We start from the raw sequence: 23,504 nt of genomic DNA on the forward strand, positions 1-23,504 counted from the left end.
TATCTCCAGGTTTTACAAATTACTAGCTATAAAATCTCAGGTAATTTGCTTCACCTCCATGTGCCTTCATTCCCTCCTATATAAAGTGGGGACATTGATGGTATAGCCTTCACAGGTTTCTTTTGGGGAATAAACTTATTAGCACCAATAGCTTAGAACACTGTCTGGAATATGGTGCACACTAAAAGTATGAGTACTGTTACTATTATCATTATTTTCTGCATACTCCAAAATAACATGAGGACATATATATTCAGAATTCTCTTAAGGCAGTAAGATGGAAGTGTATAAAATATTAAAATAACAAACCTGACATCGAAGTAACATAAATATCATTTTATTATTTGTTGTTGTTTAAAAATTTTTTTATTGCCAGGATATTTTTTCTTCTGTCTTATTTTGTTTGTTTTCTTTTCTTTTCTAAAAAATTCTTTTTATTGGAGTTCAATTCGCCAACATATAGCATAACACCCAGCGCTCATCCCATCAAGTGCCCCCCTCAGTGCCCGTCACCCAGTCACCCCAACCACCTGCGCACCTCCCAAACACCACCCCTTTTTCTATCCCGGAGTTAGGAGTCTCTCATGTTCTGTCACCCTTTCTGATATTTCCCACTCAATTTCTCTCCTTTCCCCTTTCCTCCCTTTTACTATGTTTTATATTCCCCAAATGAATGAGACCATATAATGTTTCTCCTTCTCCGATTGACTTATTTCACTCAGCATAATACCCCTCCAGGTCAATTCCACATCGAAGCAAATGGTGGGCATTTGTCATTTCTAATGGCTGAGTAATATTCCATTGTATACATAGACCACATCTTCTTCACCAATTCATCTTTTGATGGACACCGAGGCTCCTTCCACAGGTTGGCTATTGTGGACGTTGCTGCTATAAACATTGGGGTGCAGGTGTCCTGGCGTTTCACTGCATCTGTATCTTTGGGGTAAATCCCCAGTAGTGCAATTGCTGGGTCGAAGGGTAGACCTATTTATAACTCTTTGAGGAACCTCCACACAGTTTTCCAGAGTGGCTGTACCAGTTCACATTCTCACCAACAGTGCAAGAGGGTTCCCCTTTCTCCACATCCTCTCCAACGTTGTTTGTTTCCTGCCTTGTTCATTTTCCCCATTCTCACTGGTGTGAGGTGGTGTCTCATTGCGGTTTTGATTTGTATTCCCCTGATGGCCAGTAATGCGGAGCATTTTCTCATGTGCTTGTAGGCTATGTCTATGTCTTCCTCTGTGGATTTCTGTTCATGTTTTTGCCCATTTCATGATTGGATTGTTTGTTTCTTTGCTGTTGAGTTGAATAAGTTCTTTATAGATCTTGGATACTAGCCCTTTATCTGATAGGTCATTTGCAAATATCTTCTCCCATTCTGTAGGTAGTCTTTTAGTTTTGTGAATTGTTTATTTTGCTGTGAAGAAGCTTCTTATCTTGATGAAGTCTCAATAGTTCTTTTTTGCTTTTGTTTCTTTTGCCTTCATGGATGTATCTTACAAGAAGTTACTGTGGCCAAGTTCAAAAAGGCTGTTGCCTGTGTTTTCCTCTAGGATTTTGATGGAATCTTGTCTCACATTTAGATCTTTCATCCATTTTGAGTTTATCTTTGTCTATGGTGTAAGAGAACGGTCTACTTTCATTCTTCTGCATGTGGCTATCCAATTTTCCCAGCACCATTTACTGAAGAGACTGCCTTTTTTCCAGTGGATAGTCTTTCCTCCTTTGTCGAATATTAGTTGACCATAAAGTTGAGGGTCCACTTCTGCATTCTCTATTCTGTTCTATTGATCGAGGGGTCTGTTTTTGTGCCAGTACCACACTGTCTTGATGACCACAGCTTTGTAGTACAACCTGAAATCTGGCATTGTGATGCCCCCAGCTATGGTTTTCTTTTTTAATATTTCCCTGGCTATTCTGTGTCTTTGCTGATTCCACACGAATCTTAAGATGATTTGTTCCAACTCTCTGAAGAAACTCCATGGTATTTTGATAGGGATTGCATTAAATGTGTAAATTGCCCTGGGTAGCTTTGACATTTTCACAATATTAATTCTTCCAATCCATGAGTATGGAATATTTTTCCATCTCTTTGTGTCTTCCTCAATTTCTTTCAGAAGTGTTCTGTAGTTTTTAGGGAATAGATCCTTTACCTCTTTGGTTAAGTTTATTCCTAAGTATCTGATGCTTTTGGGTTCAATTTGTAAATGGGATTGGCTCCTTAATTTCTCTTTCTTCAGTCCCATTGTTAGTGTATAAACATGCCACTGAGTTCTGGGCATTGTTTTGTATCCTGCCACACTGCCAAATTGCTGTATGAGTTCTAGCAATCTTGGGGTGGAATCTTTTGGGTTGTCTATGTACAGTATCATGTCATCTGTGAAGAGGGAGAGTTTGACTTCTTCTTTGCCAATTTGAATGCCTTTTATTTCTTTTTCTTGCCTGATTGCTGAGACTAGGCCTTCTAGTACTATGTTGAATAGCAGTGGTGAGAGTGGACATCCCTGTCTTGTTCCTATTCTTAGGGAAAAGGCTCCCAGTGTTTCCTCATTGAGAATGATATTTGCTGTGGGCTTCTCGTAGATGGCTTTTAAGATGTTGAGGAATATTCCCTCTATCCCTACACTCTGAACAGTTTTTATCAGGAATAGATGCTGTATTTTGTCTAATGCTTTCTCTGGATCTATTGACAGTATTTTATGGTTCTTGTTTTTTCCCCTGCTGAAATGATGAATCACATTGATTTCTTTACGAGTGTAGAACCAGCCTTGCATCCAGGGGATAAATCCCACTTGGTCATGATGAATAAACTTCTTAATGTATTGTTGGATCCTATTGGCTAGTATCTTGTTGAGAATTTTTGCATCCATGTTCATCAGGGATATTGGTCTATAATTCTTCTTTTTGGTGGGGTCTTTGGTTTTGGAATTAAGGTGATGCTGACCTCATAGAACGAGTTTGGAAGTATTCCATCTCTTTCTATCCTTCTGAACAGCTTTAGTAGAATAGGTATGGTTTCTTCTTTAAATGTTTGATAGAAAAAAAAATGTTTGATAGAATTCCCCTGGGAAGCCGTCTGTCCCTGGCGTTTTGTGTCTTGGTAGGTTTTTGATGACTGCTTCAATTACTCCCTGGTTATTGTCCTGTTCAGGTTTTCTCTTTCTTCCTGTTCCAGTTTTGGTAGTTTGTGATTTTCCAGAAATGTGTCCGTTTCATCTAGATTGCCTAATTTATTGGCGTAAGCTACTTATAATAAGTATATAAGATCGTTTATATTTCCTTGGTATTGGTGTTGATCTCTCCTTACTCATTCATGATTTTTATTGATTTGAGTCTTTTCTCTCTTCTTTTTGATAAGACTGGCTAATGGTTTTTCTATCTTATTAATTCTTTCAAAGAACCAACTCCTATTTTTGTTGATCTGTTCCACAGTTCTTCTGGTCTCGATTTCATTGACTTCTGCTAGAATCTTTTTTAACTCTCTTCTTCTGCTGGGTGTAGGATATATTTGCTGTTTTTCTCCAGCTCCATTAGGTACAAGGTTAGCTTTTGTATTTGAGTTCTTTCCAGTTTTTGGATGGATGTTTGCATTGCGATGTATTTCCCCCTAAGGACTGCTTTTGCTGCATCCCAAAGATTTTGAATGGTGTACTTCAATCTCATTAGTTTCCATGAATCTTTCTAATTCTTTCCTAATTTCCTGGTTGACCCTTTCATCTTTTAGCGGGATGGTCCTTAACCTCCACATGCTTGAAATCCTTCCAAACTTCTTCTTGTGATTTAGTTCTAATTTAAAAGCATTATGGTCTGAAAATATTCAGGGGACGATCCCAATCTTTTGGTATCAGTTCAGACCTGATTTGTGACCCAGTATGTGGTCTATTCTGGAAAAAGTTCCATGTGCACTTGAGAAGAATGTGTATTCAGTTGCATTTGGGTGTAAAGTTCTGTAAATATCTGTGAAATCCATCTGGTCCAGTGTGTCATTTAAAGCTCATGTTTCATTGGAGATGTTGTGCTTAGAATACCTGTTGATTGTATCAAGTGGTACATTCAAGTCACCAAGTATATATGTATTATTATCTAAGTATGTCTTAACTTTGGTTATTAATTGATTGATATACTTGGCTGCTCCCACATTCGGGTCATAAATATTGATGATTGTTAAATCCTCTTGTTGGATAGATCCTTTAAGTATGATACAGTGTCCCTCTTCATCTCTTACTACAGTCTTTGGGATAGACTTTAATTTATCTGATGAGGATTGCTACCCCTGCTTTCTATTGAGGACCATTTGAATGTCAAATGCTTCTTCCTTTTTCATTTTCAGGTTGGAGGTGTCCTGAGATCTAAAATGAGTCTTTTAGACAGTAAATAGATGGGTCCTGCTTTTTAAATCCAGTCTGAAACCATGCATCTTTTGATGGGATCATGAAGTCCATTCGTGTTCGGAGTTACTATTGAAATATATGAATTTAGTGTCATCATAATACCTATTCAGTCCGTTTTTGTGGATTATTTCTTTGGGCTTCCTCTTTTTTTTACAGGACCCCCCTTATTATTTCTTGCTGAGCTGGTTTGGTGGTCACATATTCTTTCACTTCCTGCCTATCTTGGTAGCTCTTTATCTCTCCTTCTATTCTGAATGACAGCCTTGCTGGATAAAGTATTCTTGGCTGCATGTTCTTCTCATTGAAGCCCCTGAATATATCCTGCCAGCCCTTTCTGGCCTCCCAGGTCTCTGTGGAGAGTTCTGGTGTTATCCTAATGCTTCTCCCTATAAAAGAGATTTCTTGTCTCTTGCTGCTTTAGGGATCTTCTCTTTAAGTTTGGAATTTGCAAGTTTCACTATTAAATGTCGAGGTGTGGAGCGGTTTTTATTGATTTTAGGGGGGGATCTCTTTATCTCCTGGATCTGAATGCCTGTTTCCCTTCCCAAGTTAGGGAAGCTCTCAGCTATGATTTGTTCAAATACATATTCTGGACCTCTGTCCCTTTCTGCGCCCTTGGGAACCCCAATTAAACGTAGATTTTTCCTTCTGAGGCTGTCATTTATTTCCCTTAATATATCCTCATGATCTTTTAATTGTTTTTCTCTTTTTTTTTCAGTTTCCCTCTTTGTCATCAACTTGTCTCCTATGTCATTCACTTGTTCTTTTACCTCATTAACCCTCGTCGTTAGGACCTCCAGTTTGGATTGCATCTCATTTAATTGATTTTTAATTTGGCCTGATTAGATCTAAATTCTACAGTCATGAAATCCCTTGAATCCTTTATGCTTTTTTCCAGAGCCACCAGTAGCTTTACAATTGTGCTTCTGAATTGACTTTCTGACATTGAATTGTAATCCAAATTTTCTAACTCTGTGGGAGAGAGGACTGTTTCTGATTCTTTCTTTTGAGGTGATTTTTTTCCTTCTAGTCTTTTTACTCATTGCAGAGTGGCCAAAAACAAGTTGCACTGGAAAAAAGGAGAAAAAGAGAGAAAAAAGGAAGAAGAAAAAGAAAAAATGTGGGGGGAAACAGAAAACAAAAACAAGGGCGAGTATCCTCTGATTTTATATACTGTATATCCCTCCACTTCCCCTGGAACTTTTTCAGTGTTGCTTGGTCAATAACTTGCTTTTCCCCTGTCCTTCTAGCTGGCCTTCTGGGGGAGGGGCCTACTGTGCTGATTCTCAGGTGTGTGCACCTGGGGGAGCTGCCCAGCCCCATGCCAGCTGTACAGCTCAGTGCGAGTTGTTTATCCTGTGAGGCCCCTGCTCAGTCCCAGGTACAAGGTGACACCAGGAGGAACAACAACAGTGGCGGCGGCCAGCTCTCCAGCTCTGGAGTCAGCTCCCGCAGTAACTACCGCAGTTCTCAGTCCGCAGGGGCCTGGATGCACTGGAGGGTGGGGTCACCTATCTGCACAGCTTGGAGCCGCATGGCAGCAGGAGTGTCCTCACTGTCCTGGGCTCTCCCAGCCTCCGCCTGTCCTGGGTGGAGTGCTGGATCTCAGGCTGCATCCCCCAGCGCCCTGGGCTGCGGGGCCTGCGCCACTGGAATTGTGCTCCTGGGGCTGCGCAGCCCCCTCCGTGTGGAGCCGCCGCCTGAGCCGCCACCCGAGCTGCTCCTGGGGCCCCACAGCGCACACGCTGCAGCCCTTTAGGGAGCTCAGCCGAGGTGTTTGGTGTGCTCTCCCCCGGGGAGCAGGTCCTCTGTTAGTGCCCCTGGGAACCTGAGGGCATCCCTGCCCCTCCTGGAATCCTGCTCGAACTCCCTGTGAGGGCCTTTCCATCTGGGAAGATTGGTAAAGCTCCTGCTTCTCCAGGACTGGGCTTTCTTGTCCTGGGGGCACTTGCTGAGGGGCCTTAGTCCAGCTCCTCGCGGGGGGCCCCTCCCACTTGGATGCTTTTTTATTTATTATTTTTCCCCATCTTCCTACCTTGATAGAAGCGCAAACTCTTCTCACTGTAGCATTCCAGCTGTTCTCTCTTTAAATCTCAGGCCGAATTCGTAGGTTTTCAGGATGACTTGAAAGTTATCTAGGTAAGTTGGTGGAGACAGGTGACTTGGGGACCCTACTCTTCTGCCATCTTGTCCCGCCCCTCTGTTTTCTTTTTAAACAACTATAAATTCAGGCTTAGGGAAGCTTGCTTTGTCTTGGAAAAAAAAACAGTAACAAGAAAGCTGTTCTATCATTTGTTAACCTGATCTCATTTTAAGAGAGAAATGGTAGTCATCTTGCAAGAGTAAAATTTATACCATGAACGATGCAGGTCTAAGTCTGGTGGCAATAAAAGGAGACAATAGCATTGTTGACAAAATTATAATCTGCTGGTGGCATTTGCGGAAAAGAAGCCCTTGCAAATTTCTAAAGAACAGTAAACTCTGTTAGGAAATTCTAAAGTGTCTTACAGGCCAAAAAGGGAATGAGGTTAGTAAAATGCCTCAACAGAGTTTGAATAAAATACTGGATTGGAGAGTTACTGGAACTTGGATATGTAAAAATAGGGTGGTAGGTTGGGTCATGCTTACAATGTTCTTAAGTTCAAATAAACTACTGTGACAATACACCACTTCACAGGTCACACGCTTTTCCAGGGCTGTTCTTTCCTTTCCTTCAGTAGGTGCTGGCAGAAGGTGTGCTCAGTCGCTTTCCAATATAGATGCCTAGCCCCAAAGCCAAAACATGAGAGAGGAAGAGAGACGGAATGAACACCTTAAGGAATTCTGTGGAAAAAATATCCTCTTTCTTCATGGCTCCACTTTTCCTCATGCTTAAAGAGACAGAGTGTTTGGGGTGTCTGAAGTGGAATTCCTTAGGTGGAATGTTTTCATGTCTACTGGACCAGTCGGACACCCAGTCTACACTTTTCTTCAAAGCATCAACTTCTTTCTCTCCTTCTGCAGCTGCTTCTTCTGAGAGCTATGGTCCCTGCTAGTGTGCATCTCCACATCAAACATAATCTGCCCATCTTCTTGTGGGGAAGGGCTGTCACAGTGAGAACTGGCTCTTGAGCTACTCTGTCCTGATTCATACTGTGCATCCAAAAGAATCTTCTCCATGTCTCCATTGTGGATAGAGGATGAAGAAGGTACATGTTCTAGCCCCCCATTTTTCCCATTGCCATAATCATTTCCATTGCTGATGTTCATGGGTAGCTCCACCCAGGAACTGTTGAGCCCAGCTGGCGGGGGGCAAAGGCTGTTCACCTTCCTCGCAGTTGTTGTTGTTGTGCGGGGGCAGCGGCTGCTCTACTAAATGAGACAACATTGTCAGGCTACTGAAGGAGCTGCAGCCGCCGCAGGACCATCTCTGGTTCTCGGGCAGCAACACCTAAAAATCATTTTCAATCACACAACCATTCCCAAATGCCATCAGTGATAAATTCCTTTGTATATTCTATTTGTATATGCACATTCCCATATATATTTATACACTTTACTTTCTTGATTATCATTGCTTGATCAACATTTAACATACCCCATTGATTCAAATGCTTTTTTGAGATAAGAATAAAATCCATTACATAAAATCTACACATCTATTTCATGATGTATCCCACTGTGAGTAATGTTGAAAGCTTTTTAAAAATAGAGCTTAATATAGAATCAGACAATTTAGGTCACATTACATACACATTGCTAGGATCTCTAACATTTTGGTGTATTCCCTTGTAGTCTTTTTCTAGCCATGTTTGTATCAATATAATTTTATTTCTATTCTACTACTGGTGGTTCTTCAGTCTTATTGTGCTTTAGAATCCATCAGTGGAGCACGATAATAAGGTATGTTTGGGGGCCCAGTTGAAAGTGTGTTTGACTGTGGAAGGAGGCTCGGTGTCCATCGAAAGATGAATGGATAAAGAAGATGTGGTCTATATATACAATGGAATATTCCTCAGCCATTAGAAACGACAAATACCCACCATTTGCTTCAACATGGATGGAACTAGATGGTATTATGCTGAGTGAAATAAGTCAATCGGAGAAGGACAAACATTATATGGTCTCATTCATTTGGGGAATATAAAAAATAGTGAAAGGGAATAAAGGGGAAGGGAGAGAAAATGGTAGGAAATATCAGTGAGGGAGACAGAACATGAGAGACACCTAACTCTGGGAAACGAACAAGGGGTGTTGGAGCACTGGGTGTTATGCTATATGTTGGAAAATTGAACTCAAATAAAAAAATTTTTAAGAAAAAGAGTGTTTGATTCATGGAATCTGGGGAAGGGGTGCCTATGTCTGTCTGCATTGTTAGCAAAAGAGACAGGAGATCCTGAAACAATATGTCTGTGTGGCATGCTTCAGAAATCACGAGTACATTCTGACAAGGAATCCCCCTAGACCAAAACTTCAGTCAGACTCCTCTGAACCTTCTTTCTACTAGGCCTTCTCCTTGGTCCTGGTCTTGGCCTGCAAAGCTGTTTTAACAAGTAATTCTGGTTAGCCAAGTGATCTAGAATCTCCTCAACATTAATATCAAATTAAGCTTGATATCTAATCAAGTTCCTCTTTCCCCCCGATACCTAATCAAACTCTTCTTCATAATTTTCCATTCTCTTTCTCATCCTTCCCATTGGCCATAAATTCCCAGCTGTCCTTGTATTTGGTACTGAGTTGAATCTCTCCTCTCTATGCAATAGTCTTGATCCCTATTGCAATAATCTTAAGTCCTCCTTGCTGTTTTTTAACAATTATCTGATGCAAATTTTCTTTTACAATATGATGCAAAATTTTTGTTCATGTTTTAAATTGCTGTGTCATCCTGCCCTTACTACACTCCTTGAGAAATGCAAGTCTTTGCCTCTAGAGAAATGAAGTGAATGAAGAGAATGAAGTTCTTTAGTCAAGGGTAGAACTGAGTTAGGGGAATGAGGATCTCCAGTCATAATGGCCACATTAAACATCTATTCAAGACATACCAGGATTTCTACTCCTGACTAAGATAGAGTAACAGAGACTAGAACTACCTTCCAATCTGAAACAAGTAAAAAACTGGATAAAATCTATGAAACAACTATTCTCAAAACAGTGGACATTGGGCAACAAGATCTGTGATCCCTGAGATACTGAGAACATATGAGGTTATTCTTATGATTGTCCAAGCCTACTTCCTGAAGAAAGTTTTCAGGCCACAGTGCAAGGAGTGAAAGTCCAGGGAGACCCCAGTGGTATTCCATAGATTAAGATATGAAGTTAGGAACTAGGGAGGCCAAGGCTATTAGAATTTGCAGGGCAGAGTTATCAAAAACAAAAGATCTCACAAACAAAGAATTTTCATGATCTCCTTAGTGTCCTCTTTGAACAATTATCTAAGTAGTCTATGGCCATACAACCCTATACACATCCAATTTCATCTGAATAATTATCTGAGTACTAGTCATTAAATGCCTGTAAGAAAACTATCACACACCAAGAAGAGAACCACTCTAAAAGGATTAAAAGGAACAATTTAAGGACACATATGTTTAGTAATAATGTATGTTCCTAATAGCCAGACTTGAAGACCTCGTAATTCATGGGACATCAGAGTACTCAGAAGGATTTTTTTCTCATTAGTGGAGTACAATTAACCCTAAACTGCACACTATTCTGATCCAGCCTTACAAAGTTTAAAATCAGGAACCTAAAATATCAAACTGTTTACATGTAATTTAACTGTGTCTCAGAATAAAAACCAATACATTTACAGGGACCCCAAAATATCTAGCACTCAAAAGTTAAAATTAACAATGTCTGGCATCCAAAAATTCCCAGGCCTGCAAAGAAGCAGGAAAATCTAAACCACCATGAGGAGAAAAACCAATCAAAACTGACCAAGAACATCCATATGCAGAAGAATGAAACTAGACCATTCTCTTACACCATACACAGAGATAAACTCAAAATGGATGAAAGATCTAAATGTGAGACAAGATTCCATCAAAATCCTAGAGGAGAACACAGGCAATACCCTTTTTGAACTTGGCCACAGCAACTTCTTGCAAGATACATCCATGAAGGCAAGAGAAACAAAAGCAAAAATAAAGTATTGGGACTTCATCAAGATAAAAAGTTTCTGCACAACAGAAGAAACAGTCAACAAAACTAAAAGACAACCTACAGAATGGGAGAAGATGTTTGCAAATGATGTATCAGATAAAGGGCTAGTATCCAAGATCTATAAAGAACTTATTCAACTCAACAGCAAAGAAACAAACAATCCATTCATGAAATGGGCAAAAGACATGAACAGAAATGCCACAGAGGAAGACACAGACATGGCCAACAAGCACATGAGAAAATGTTCCGCATCACTTGCCATCAGGGAAATACAAATCAAAACCACAATGAGATACCACCTCACTCCAGTGAGAATGGGGAAAAATAACAAGACAGAAATCAACAAATGTTGGAGAGGATGTGGAGAAAGGGGCACCCTCTTGCACTGTTGGTGGGAATGTGAACTGGTGCAGCCCCCCTGGAAAACTGTGTGGAGGTTCCTCAAAGAGTTCAAAATAGAACTGCCCTATGATCAAGCAGTTGCACTGCTAGGGATTTACCCCAAAGATACAGATGCAGTGAAACGCCAGGACACCTGCAGCCCGATGTTTCTAGCAGCAATGTCCACAATAGGCAACCTGTGGAAGGAGCCTCGGTGTCCATCAAAAGATGAGTGGATAAAGAGGATGTGGTCTATATATACAATGGAATATTACTCAGCCATTAGAAACGACAAATACCCACCATTTGCTTCAACGTGGATGGACCTGGAAGGTATTATGCTGAGTGAAATAAGTCAATCGGAAAAGGACAAACATTATATGGTCTCATTCATTTGGAGAATATAAAAACTGGTGAAAGGTAATAAAGGGGAAAGGAGAAAAAATGAGTGAAAATATCAGTGAGGGTGACAAAACATGAGAGAACCTAACTGGAAATGAACATGGGGTAGTGAAAGGGGAGGTGGGCGGGGGGTTGGGGTGACTGAGTGATGAGCACTGAGGGGGGCACATGGTGGGATGAGCACTGGGTGTTATGCTATATGTTGGCAAATTGGGCTCCAATAAAAAAAATTAAAAAACAAAAACAAAAAAACTGACCAAGATATGAAAAATATGGTAAAATTAGACAAGGATATTAAAAAAGATATTATAACTGAACTGTATATGTTCAAGAAGCTGCAGGGTGCCTAGGTGGCTCAGCTGATTAAGTGTCTTTTGCTCAGGTCATGATCTCAAGGTCCTGGGATCAAGCCCCAACTCAGGTTCCCTGCTCAGTGGGTAATCTGCTTTTCCCTCTCCCTCTGCCCCTCCACTCATGCTCTCTCTCTCTCAAATAAACAAATAAATAAAATCTTTTTTTAAAAGCTTGAGGAAAGACTGAACATGTTTAGTAGACATATGGAATATAAAAATATATGAGAGACCCACAATGAACATACAGAGATTAAAAACTATAATGTCCGAAATGAAAAACATATTAGACAGTGTTAATGGCATATGAGACATTGCAGAAAAAAAGATTAGTGAACATCAAGTCATGGCAATAGAAGTAATTCAAAATGAAATATTGAAAGAATAAAAGACTGAAAAAATGAACAGAGCATTACCAAGTTATTGGACAACAACATTAATGATTTCTTAAATAGAAATGGTCTAACCCCTCTAATCACATGCAAGAGATCACAATGGATAAAAAGCAAGATTCAGGCCCTAATATCTGAATATTATGGATAAGAGAGGGCTGCTTACACACACACAAAACCACAAACACACACTGGAATAAAAAAGGCCTTTTTGTTAAAAATATAGAACATACCGGGGATCCCTGGGTGGCTCAGCGGTTTAGCGCCTGCCTTTGGCCCAGGGCGCGATCCTGGAGTCCCGGGATTGAGTCCCGCGTCGGGCTCCTGGCATGGAGCCTGCTTCTCCCTCCTCCTGTGTCTCTGCCTCCCTCTCTCTCTCTCTCTCTCTCTCTCTCTCTCTGTCTGTCTAAAATAAATAAATAAATAAATAAATAAATAAATAAATAAATAAATCTTTAAAAAAATATATAGAACATACCATGGTCTAAGCATCACTAAGATAGTACTCACGTAAACTAGTACTCTAAATCAAGAAGAAGAATGGGATCCCTAGGTGGCGCAGCGGTTTGGCGCCTGCCTTTGGCCTAGGGCGTGATCCTGGAGACCCAGGATCGAATCCCACATCGGGCTCCCGGTGCATGGAGCCTGCTTCTCCCTCTGCCTGTGTCTCTGCCTCTCTCTCTCTCTCTCTGTGACTATCATAAATAAATAAAAATTTAAAAAAAACACTAAATCAAGAAGAAGATGGACACCTCTGTAGGAGACAAGCTGGGATACTGGCACACTGAGGTGTCCAGAAATATCTGCAGTGATATGGCAGGGTGAGCGGGGGTTGAGGGGATGTGGTGAGCCCCAGCAGAGGAAAGGAGTTGGCTTCTAGCATACAGTTTGGATGCTACTTCCAGCAACCAGTAGGATTCTGAAAGACTTGTATCCTTCATACGCTGGTAAATATAAGCAGCAGTTAAACACAGCTCACATGCTCTTTACCTCTCCCGGTTCTCACAGCAGCCCTGGAAATTATTATCTCCATTTTACCAATGAACAAAATAAAATGAGCTGAGGCACTGTCATGGTAATAACTACTAAGTTTGTATTACTAGCTAAATAATTGAGAATTTGAAATTTATTATTGTTTGTTGCTTTTTCAATAAATTTTCATTAAGTGCTTTACTGTCTTTGACACAGTTTTAAAAATCAAATCTTAATATAATTAGAAATTAAATAATACTTATTAAATTAGAAGAAATAGCTAAAAACTTAAAATTATAAAAATAAGTTTATAATTTATACCCATGTGATCTCATTAAAGGAAACAGGGTATTGAAAATAAGATTTAAATTTTTCCTTAATGCATTTTCTCTTCTGTTCCAAAGCAACAACAACAAAATCCACTTTAAAATGTATATTTTACAATCCAAAACACAATAAAGCTCTTTTCATTTGTGGGAATATGATTATTTTTTAATTGGCATACATCCAAGGATTTTTCTTCATGTGAAATTCACTAAACCGAAAATATTTTCTTCAAGCTTTGCAAGGGAAAGAATAAATCACTGAACAGGCAAATTGTAACTTTTCAAACAATGTTTGGGAGAAAATTTAAAATACAAATAAATATTAAGATTTTTTAATTGATAGGGATGTCATACTTATTTGGTTATGTATATCACTTAGAATGCATCACAACTTGTTACACATGACATAGTAACTATATTACATGCAATCTGCTTGAAAATTTTTAAATAGTCTAATCAAAATCAGCACATTTATTATAAGATATAGGTCAAGAAAGGAGACAAAATAGACATGAGATTTAGTCCATTTCATTCATGTATGCTAGTCCTTTTACTACTTATGGGACTTTTGAGTTTCATAGATAAATAGTTCTGTCCTGTTTTATTAAACCTTTTCACTTAATGATCCCAGATTTGCCAACTGAGAGTGGACCGCTAAACTGTGATGACTTATTTTCAGTTTGGAAAGCGGGACCTAATTTAAAGTTGGTCAAATGTGATCCAATCAGTTTTGATGAGTGAAGAACGATAAAAAAAAAAAAGAAACATAAAAAGCTAAATGTGTCTCATTGGAGGGCTTTGAAAGAGGAAGCATTCCTCCTAGGAGGCTGTGAGACTGGCTTTATCATGACTAAATATAATAGTAAAAAAAACTTATAACTATTTTGTTTGGATAATTGACTTATGGTTTTGCTTATATTCTTCCTTATATTTTCTGCATAATATAATGTATGTATAATGTGTATCATGACCTTGTATTACATAAATTATAGTAGTACATTTTTAAATGTTCCTCATAGAAACCTTTAAAATGTGAGAGTGCAAGAAATAAACCACCCACAAAGATCCAGTAATTGTTCTTACATTATTTAAGATAAATTACCATTAAGAAATTTAATGTTAATAATTAAGTTAACAAAATAATAATTAAATGATTGTTTTTAATATTTGCTCTAATATGCACCACACTAGACATTGAGCTCCGGGGTAATTAAGACAAAATCATTAGTGTAAAAGGGCACAGCCTTGCATAGAACTAATAATGACCTAACTTGACCTAACTCATTTAATAACTCATAATAATTATTATAAATTTATTAATAATAGATTCATGGTAATGCATTAACTTAATAGGATATTTGGAAAGGTAAAAAGCAGTACTAGTTTATAGATATTGATTGTTTAATACAATTTGATCTTGGCAAGGTATATTAATTGTATTATCAAATAAGCAAGGTAATTTAGATCACACTGTTTGTAAAATGATGTAATTAATCACTGTATTTCTCCATGCCTATGTTGTCATAACTCAGATGCATCAGAGTCACCTGAGGAACTGTCAAACTAGAAGTTCCTGATCAGGTGATTCAAAAGGTGATAATGAGGGTTGAAAGTGGGAAAGGCACCCAAGTATCAGCATTGTTAACATTTTCCCTAGGTAATTACAATGCAAGTAAGGGGTCTGTGTCTATATAAGGTTTTTTAAAAGAAATTACAGATTTTGGAGGTGCCCAGGTGGCTCAGTCGGTTAAATGACAAACTCTTTAGTTTCACGTTGGGTCATGATCTCATGGTCTTGAGATCAAGCCCCGCATTGGGCTCCACACTATGTGCAGAGTCAGCCTGAGATTCTCTCCCTCCCTCTCCACCTCTCCTCCTGGCTCACTCTCTCTCTCTCTCAAATAAATAAATAGAATCTTTTTTAAAAAAGAAGAAATTACAGATTTGGGGTTAGAGACTTTACTTACCATATTCCTTTGGAAATTAATACTTTCCAAGTTAGTAGCTACTTGCCCTAGTACACTTAAGGACAGTCAGTTAGCAACAATATTAAGATGGGTTCATAACTCCATTATAGTTAACCAATCAAAATGAGTTATCTACTATGTCAGGCACTGCACTGGAAACTGAGCTCCAAGATGATTAAGACAAAATTGTCATAAGGACATATACTGGGAGTGCCTGGGTGGCTCAGTTGGTTAAGCTTCTACCTTCTGCTCAGGTCATGATCCAGGCTCCTGGGATTAAGCCCTATGTCATTCCCTGCCCAGCAGGAGAGTCTGCTTTTCCCTCTCTGCCTCTTCCCTCCACTTGTGCACTCTCTCTCAAATAAGTAAATAAAATCTGAAAAGAAGGACATATACTCACATAAAAATTACATCAAATATTTAATACAGTTTTTAAGAACTTACAAAGCAATTTCATGTTTCAGGTATGGAAGGGATAAAAATGGGAGTGTTTCAGCTTTAAAATTTGTCCCCCTAATATAATTTAGACATCTTCTGGGTAAGTCTGTTAAACTGGTTGGGTAGGCCTGCCCAGACTCTCTTTTGAGAAAATAGCCCCAAAGGGTAAAGACACAGGCAAAACAAAGCTTTCAGCCTATTTGCGTTTTGGAGGTTTGAAGTAGTGCAATTCTAGACACACCAGGGTGAGACATCTAGATATGTCTCCTAAGCTAGACCCCAGTGCATTTGTGTGAGTTCTTTGGAGAAGAGGGGCACAAAAATAATACCAAAAAGGGCTATTTTGTTAGGAACCAACAAAAGACAAAGAACCATGTGAATGGTACTCACTTGGATAAATATAACTTTAAAGTGGGGAGAAAGATCTGCTCCAGACTTCTACAGGAGTCAAACCGGACAGGGTTTAGCTCACTAGGGACTCAAGAGAAATCAATGCACTTTTCTTACCTTGAGGACAGAATCAGAACCCAGAAGGGAAAGTACACCTGACACGGCAATAATCAGGGGAGAAGTACTGCAAATATCAGAGGAATGACAAGGTGGAAGCCATCTATTTTTGCCCTTTGGGCTTGTCAGCATGGTGAAAACTCCCTTTAGTCCTTCCCAAGTACCTGACAGACCTGGATAGGAGGCAGCCCAACAGTTTCACACCTCATCTATTCCACTCAGCTGCCCTGGAAGGCAAGCATTATTCCTCCTCACAGGAAAGAAGATTGACTCTTAAAAGCAATGTACCTGTAACAAAGGGAGGGTTTATTCATCCAGTTAAAACTGGAAAATTCTTAAAGTTCACTCAGTATTATATACCTATACTATATTTACACTCCTTGAAAAACTGTTTTTGCTACTAAAACTTCAGATAATAAAAAGAAAAAAGTTACATAGTATTCAACTACAGAGAAACGTGACACAATTAACACCCTGGAGCATCTGATTTCTGATTTTTTGAGGGGGGGGTCATATTATACATATGCTTTTAAATGAGACAATAATAAATGTATAGATTGCTTTTTAATTGCTTTATTAACTTTACACTTTTCCATGCAATTGGGTGACTCTACTGTTGACAGAAACTTAGACTGAGTGCCAAGGCAATCCCCGTTTGGAATCTGGTAATACAGAACCCACCTGACACATGGAAATTACATGCGGTTCAGAGCAAATGGATCAGTAAAGGTTATCAGGAAAAGGCAAGGAAAAAAAAAACAATGTGAGTCACAGTATTAATCTCATGGAAAATGGCAGGAGTCAAGGCATAAGGCAAAATTCATCATGATGATCATGGTGATTAGAGAGCTCCCCCATCAGGATACGCAGGCAATTCCTCAACTGCAGCTCCCTAAGTTTTCTCCTGATTTCCCTCATCTCCTCCATGAACATTTCCATATCATCCCCATCTCCACCCATCCCATCATTGACCTGCCTATTGGGGATGGCCCATCGGAAATTAGGAGCCAGTCGACGAGCCTGTCCCCGTCTATTATTTCCTGCAGGTTGGTGGCCTTCTCCCCCTCCCAAAGGGCGGTCTTCCTCTCCATTCTGCATGGGTTGCTCCATTTCTTCGTTTTCCTGGTGGATATTTGCCATGAGATTTTTTTTCCTGGTTGGTTTTCTTTGAACACAAATAAGACAAAGGCAAGGAGAGAGACTGAAAGCTTGGTGTACTGAGCAGCAGGCTCCAGAGATCTGGTACCTAACGTTTAAAAAAAAAAAATTCCCACCTTAGGAGCTTCAGGCGTCCTCTAGGGGGCCTCCGAATCGAGCCCCTCCCTCCCGCTCTCTCCTTTACCCTCCCTCCCCCAAAGCCCACCATTTTTCCTTTCCCAGGATTCTTTCCCCAAGCTCCGCAGGCACCAAAATGGAGGTGGGGGACAGGGGATGACGTACATGGGAGGAGTCACAAACTCGGCTCTGCACCCGACCCCCACTCTGTCCCCCGCACCGACCTGGGCCTATCCTTGCCGTCTCCTCCTTCTCCCAATTCTCGCCGTGTGGGCGCCGCTGCGACACTTGACACCTAGGCTCGCAGTCCTGCAAAGGGCCAGCGTGGAGGGAGTGGGGGGTGTTGCGAAGCGTTTGGCGCCGACCTGCCACCACCTGGTCCCTTCCGGGTCCCGGGCCCCCCTGGCCGCCCCCTTAAACCCCATCTCCGGCTCTCAACCCTAGCGTCCCCCCACCCCGCCCGGGAGGTTCACTATTTTCCTGCAGGTACTCGGGGGTGATTTCCAGTTGCTCTTAGTTGCTCTGCTGCCCACCCAGCCGCCCCAGCACCCCCACCCCAGGGGGCCACTACGGATGTTCCCAAGAATGCCGGGGGTGGAGAAAGCTGCTGCGCTGATCCAATGAGCCAGCTTCGAAAGTAGGCGGACCGCTGCCGCCCTGGCCTCGCGCACCGGCCCCGGAGCCCTTACCTGCTCCGCTTTCCTCGGGCCTGACGCCAGCCCGCGGGGCGCAGGACACCGGGGAGCAGGTACCCAGACGGGAGTGACGACTGCACCGAAGGCTGCGTCGCTCTGCAGCTCCACGTCACGTGAGCGCCTCACGTCACCATGGAGCTCGCCCCCCAAATCTAGCGGCTTGTGCGGCGCGCTTACCCGCCCCCACGCCTCGCCTCACGCACAGGCGTAGGCAACCCCCTTAGCCGGTTTCTGCACTGAGCCCCAGCGCGCACCGCCGTGTCACTCAGCTTGGTCCTCTACAATTTGAGGCCCGAAAAACGCCTCACCTCCCAGCGGAGGGAGTGTAAACTTCTCAGGAAGGTAACTTCTCAGGTTACCCGGGAGGGTCTGCAATACCCTTCATCCCTCCCACTCCCGCCCCAGGCCTTGAGTTTGAGTTGTTTCGCTTTCTCTTCCTTTCTCGCTGGCCGCACCCCCTCTTTCCCTCATCCACCCTCAGGTGCGCCACCACCGTTGCCCATTGCGTCCCCTGAATTCAGATCCTTCCAGGAAATTTAGAATGAAGGCTGGGGTGGGAAGGGAGCAGGAGTCCTATTAGAGAGGCAAGGAGACAGAGTGAATTCTTCCAAAGAATTTCTCTTTCATTTCCTTTTTTAAAAAAACCAGCATGCCTCAAAAAATTAAAAATTGCGAGATTTCACTTTTGAAAGAAATGCTTCATCTTGCGGGATGAAAAAGCCTCATTTTTAAAAATTATGCTCGTATCACACAAAATATCTTCTCTGAGTTCCACATGACATTAATATCGCTTTTGAAACACATATCTTGTTTCAAATTTCTATTTTGAAAAAAAAAAAGAGGCATCTTTATGAACATAGTTGGTATTTTCAAAATGATCTGTAAAGTAAATCTTTAGGGAGAAGTCCAGTTGTCAGATATTGGCCTTTTAATGTAAATTTGCGATGTTTTTGATACCATAGTCTTTGAAGAAAAGGAGCCTTTTTACACCCTGCTTTCCTTTACAAACTTTCAAAAACCTCCCCTAACAAGTATCTTCGTAGAATGATCACAAGTATACCATATGCAGACGTTAGTTCCAAAGCCATCTGCCTTTTGATGTAAATGTTTCAAAAAATAATAGAAATAAACAGGGTGTATATGAAGCAACTAAACTTGAGACTGAAATTCACCTGGAGTGTAAATGTTCCTGTCTCCACTTTAAAGTAACTAAACAGATTTTATCATAGTTAGAAAACAGATGTCTTTAGGAAAGCGGCATTCATAATAAAAAAAAAATTTAGTAAGCGTTGGTTGTGATAAAGGAACCAGAAGAGTTATATGCACTGAAGCAAGACAGGCCAGACAAATGCTTACTGCCTCTGGTTTGGGTTCCAAACTCCTGTGTAATCTCCTACCCTGCTAAATTAGCTGGGACATTGAATAAATGAAGAATATATGCCTAGTGCATACATAGTTTGAGCTTTTTATGCTTTGAAGATATTTTGAGGTATAGCTTGTTAAAAAACAAAATTCAGCCAAGTAAATTTGAAGATTTAATTGAATTTATTAAATGATCCATGAATCAAGAAGCATCCCATCTAGCAAGTGGAGGAGAACTCCACAAAGACTACAGGAAAGGAAAGGTTTTTAAGGGCAGGACAAGGAAGTCATAAACAGAAAAAAAAGGATTATTTCACCTGTAGTTACCTTCATTTGGAGACATGAGGGTTCGTACATGGATTACCTGATTTTGCTTTGGTGGAATGCAGAGGGTTCATGTGACAGAATTACCTTACTGATGCTGACTAGTTAAAGGTTACATTCCTAGGTGGTCAAAACTGCAGTTAGGTTAGATATTAACTTGGTTTGCTACTAACTTGGGGCCTTAACCAAAGTGATGCGATTTGGGGCCTGTGGTTTTCTTTTTAACAAGTTCCAAAAGCTCAATCACACCCAAAATTGTCTTTTAAAGGAGTAGTGATTCTTGAATTCTGTTTCACAGTTTGCAACTCTTCATGCAGATAGTTCTATTAATGACACTGGCTGCAAGGATGCTTATTGAAAGCATGAGCTGTGGTATCAGGCATATCTGGGTTTAAATCATATCTGCTACATACTTGAAGTGTGGCTTTGGGTCAATTACTTTTCAAGGTCTTTGTGCTTCCTCTGTGAAACAGGGATTGTAGAAGTAAATTACATATATTAAGTACTTACCACAGAACCTAATAAATTTTCAATAAAAGCTGGCTCTTTTTTTACCATTATTAGATGGTTTCTAACAAGATTTGAAGAATAGGCAGAGCATAATTCTTTCCTTAGCTGAATCCACTTTTCTTTAAAATCCATGAGGGCCCAAAACATATCTGCTTTATTCTACTTTGCAGACCCAATGACTTATAAAGTTCCTTGTACAAAGTGGGTGATTAGTGAATATTTGTTGACTGAATGCATCCACTAGTAAGGCTAACTAGTTGCTTTTCATTCAGTAGGCTGTATTGCTCTAAGCTTTTATAGCAATACAAAAAAAGCTTTTATGAAAATTAAGAATTACATAGAAAGAATCCCTTGAAAGTAGGAAAGCACTATGATTTAACTATTGGATATAAAGTTTAGCAAGAGGATTTTTATTTTTCACAGTGGCTGAATGCTTTGCTGTTGTCTTTTTGACCCATCTTGACTAAGTCTTTTGTTTGAAACTACCAAATTTTCTTGGATAAAAACATCCATTTGTATATTTCTCCTGATCAGATATATAGGCAGTTGGTTGTAATGAAGTGGTGCTTTAAAGATAGGGGGAAAATGTCCTGGAAATGATGTTATCTTTAGTAAGATGTTGTGACTTGTTGGTTGAGATCTTTTCTTGTCCTTGGAGTTGTCTGAGGAGTTTGAGATAGGTAGCAACCTGTTGAGAACAAAATTTAAAATTTCCCAAGACTGAATTAGAAAGACATAAGAGTCCTAGTTTGGGACTCATGTGCCCCCAAGGACAGAGAGAGGATGAACTAGTTAGGTGACTCTTACCCCAAATGATAGAAGAATAGTGTGGTACTAGGAAAGAGGAGACTAGGTTCACATTTTGGGAAGTGCAGTGTTTGTAGAAAGAACCTATCCCTTCTCATTATCTCCTGTAATTATGGTAGATGGTGGCACTTGATTGATTCCCTTCCCCAAAGCCAAGAGAGTGGGATCCCAAAAGAATTGTGCATCGAGTTTAGGGATATCTACAAGACGGTAAGTCTTCCTTCTCATTTCTCTGCTCGATATCTGCTTTACCACTGGGATTTTGAGCTGCCTGCAAGCTATAGGACCCCGGAAAAAACATTTTTTAAAGATTTTATTTGTTTATTTGAGAGACAGAGAGAGAGCACAGGAGCAGGAGGGAGAGGCAGAGGGAGAGGGAAATGCAGACTCCCAGCTGAGCAGGAAGCCCATGCAGGGCTCAAGGCTGGATCCCAGGATCCTGGTATCATGACCTAAGCCAAAGGCAGAAGCATAACTATCTGAGCCACCCAGGGGCCCCCCTGGAAAGAATATTTTATTTTATTTTTTTAATAATAAAATTATTTTTTATTGGTGTTCAACTTGCCAACATACAGAATAACACCTAGTGCTCATCCCGTCAAGTGCCCCCCTCAGTGCCCGTCACCCATTCACCCCCACCCCCCGCCCTCCTCCCCTTCCACCACCCCTAGTTCGTTTCTCAGAGTTAGGAGTCTTTATGTTCTGTCTCCCTTTCTGATATTTCCCCCTACCCATTTCTGGAAAGAATATTTTAGAGACATGATGGGTATGGCCAGGTGGAAAAGGGCTAGGATTGAACCCCTACCTAAATTCTCAATTCTGGAGAGGCATGAGAAATAAATCCTACCATGCCTAGAGGCTCTGGAGCTGGAACTGGGGAGGGGAGTTATTGAGATACATCCTTACCAGAAACTGTTATAGAGTAGGGCAAAGAGACCTAGGAATCAAAGGAACGCCTTGTGAAGGTTACCAGCTAGGAGTCACATGCAAGATATGGCCTAATTTTCCAAGGTGCCAATCCTTATCAGCAAGCTCTATGGGAATTAAATTTGAGCTCAGTGATGATTAATCATACAATGACAGCAGTCTTACACTAGGTAGTCCGATAAAGAATTATTTTTGTATCCCCATCCTCCAAGCTCTGAAACCATCTGAGTAAACACAAGGAAGGAAGGTGTGATGGTTAATTTTATGTGTCAGCTAAGCCACAGGGTGCCAATATATCTGGTTAAACATTATTTATGGGTCTGTGTGTGTGTGAGGGTGATTCTTGAAGAGGTTAGTATTTGAATTGATGAACTGAGTAAAACAGATGGCCCTCCCTAATGTGGGTCAGCATCAGCTAATCCAGTGAGGGTCTGAATAGAACAAAAAGGCAGAGGAAAGATTAAATTTGCTCTCTGTCTGAATGCTTGAACTGTGGCATTGATCTTCTGCCCTTGGTATTCCTGATTCTTAGAACTTCTAACTCAGACTGGCATCTACACATCAGCTCTACAGATCTCAGACCTTTGAACTACACCATTGGCTTTTCTGACTGTCCAGCTTGCAAACAGCATACTGTAGGACTTCACAGCCTCTGTAATTATAGGAGTCAAGACCTTATAATCAATCAACCAATCTCTCTATTTATAGATATAAATGTAGATAGATATATAGAAAATATAGATATAGATCTCCTAGAGGTGTGAGGAGGATTCTAAATTACAAGTGAGATTCGCATTTTAAAATACTTAGAACCAAATTTTTAACAGCCCAATAGAGACTATTTTATTAAACAAAATTGACTTAAAAAGTTGAGGAACAGGATTGAGGTGTAGTTAAAGAAGCCCAGTATTGTTAGGAGGCAGTTCAGGCCCAAAGTTGCCAAATATTTCTTTTCTTTTTCAAGAGATATCAGAAATCCAAAAATTTTTGTGATTTTTCCCCAAAAAACTGAGCTGCCAAGTTAAAACTCTGCATTTGTTTTCTAACCTTTTCTCATACTTGTGCAATTCCATTTGGCTGACTTGATACCACATTGGCTTCATGACTATTGTGTGCCTGTGGCTATCACCTACAGCCTTACATGTAGCCCTTCCAAGTTTCTATTGATAGATAACAACTCTCCCAAAATTCACTGGTGTAAACTACAACTGATATTTATACTCACAGATTCTGTGAGTCGGAAATTCAGAAAGTACATATCAGGGACTACTCTTCTCTGCTGCAGGACATCTGCAGCCTCAGCTAGGGTGGCTTGGCTCAGGGTACCTTGAAAG

At 40.5% G+C, this 23,504-nt stretch overlaps 1 protein-coding gene and 1 pseudogene across 5 annotated transcripts in view; both read right to left on the reverse strand.

Moving 5' to 3' along the window:
• Positions 1-321: 321 nt before the first annotated feature.
• On the reverse strand, positions 322-12,486 carry LOC144307531 (BCL2/adenovirus E1B 19 kDa protein-interacting protein 3-like pseudogene; annotated as a pseudogene). The gene is made up of 2 exons (XR_013374370.1): positions 12,294-12,486; positions 322-7,824 (listed from the first exon to the last, which is right to left on the reverse strand). The product of XR_013374370.1 is annotated as a BCL2/adenovirus E1B 19 kDa protein-interacting protein 3-like pseudogene (transcript).
• A 4,341-nt stretch (positions 12,487-16,827) lies between these two features.
• The window catches only part of BEX3 (brain expressed X-linked 3), a 323,487-nt gene continuing 316,810 nt past the window's right edge, over positions 16,828-23,504 (reverse strand). The window contains exons 1-3 of one of the 4 annotated variants that reach the window (XM_077890119.1): positions 18,235-18,283; positions 17,770-17,854; positions 16,828-17,435 (exon numbers count right to left, since the gene is read on the reverse strand). In XM_077890119.1, coding sequence (XP_077746245.1) covers positions 17,072-17,410 — 339 coding nt within the window. In that variant the 5' untranslated portion in view covers positions 17,411-17,435; positions 17,770-17,854; positions 18,235-18,283 and the 3' untranslated portion in view covers positions 16,828-17,071. Of the gene's footprint in view, positions 17,517-17,769; positions 17,855-18,234; positions 18,284-23,504 lie in introns of those variants that run through there. The other 3 variants (XM_077890118.1, XM_077890120.1, XM_077890117.1) reach the window with 3 other exon arrangements.

The sequence above is a fragment of the Canis aureus genome, chromosome X, assembly GCF_053574225.1.
Source record: "Canis aureus isolate CA01 chromosome X, VMU_Caureus_v.1.0, whole genome shotgun sequence".
Lineage (NCBI taxonomy): Eukaryota > Metazoa > Chordata > Mammalia > Carnivora > Canidae > Canis > Canis aureus.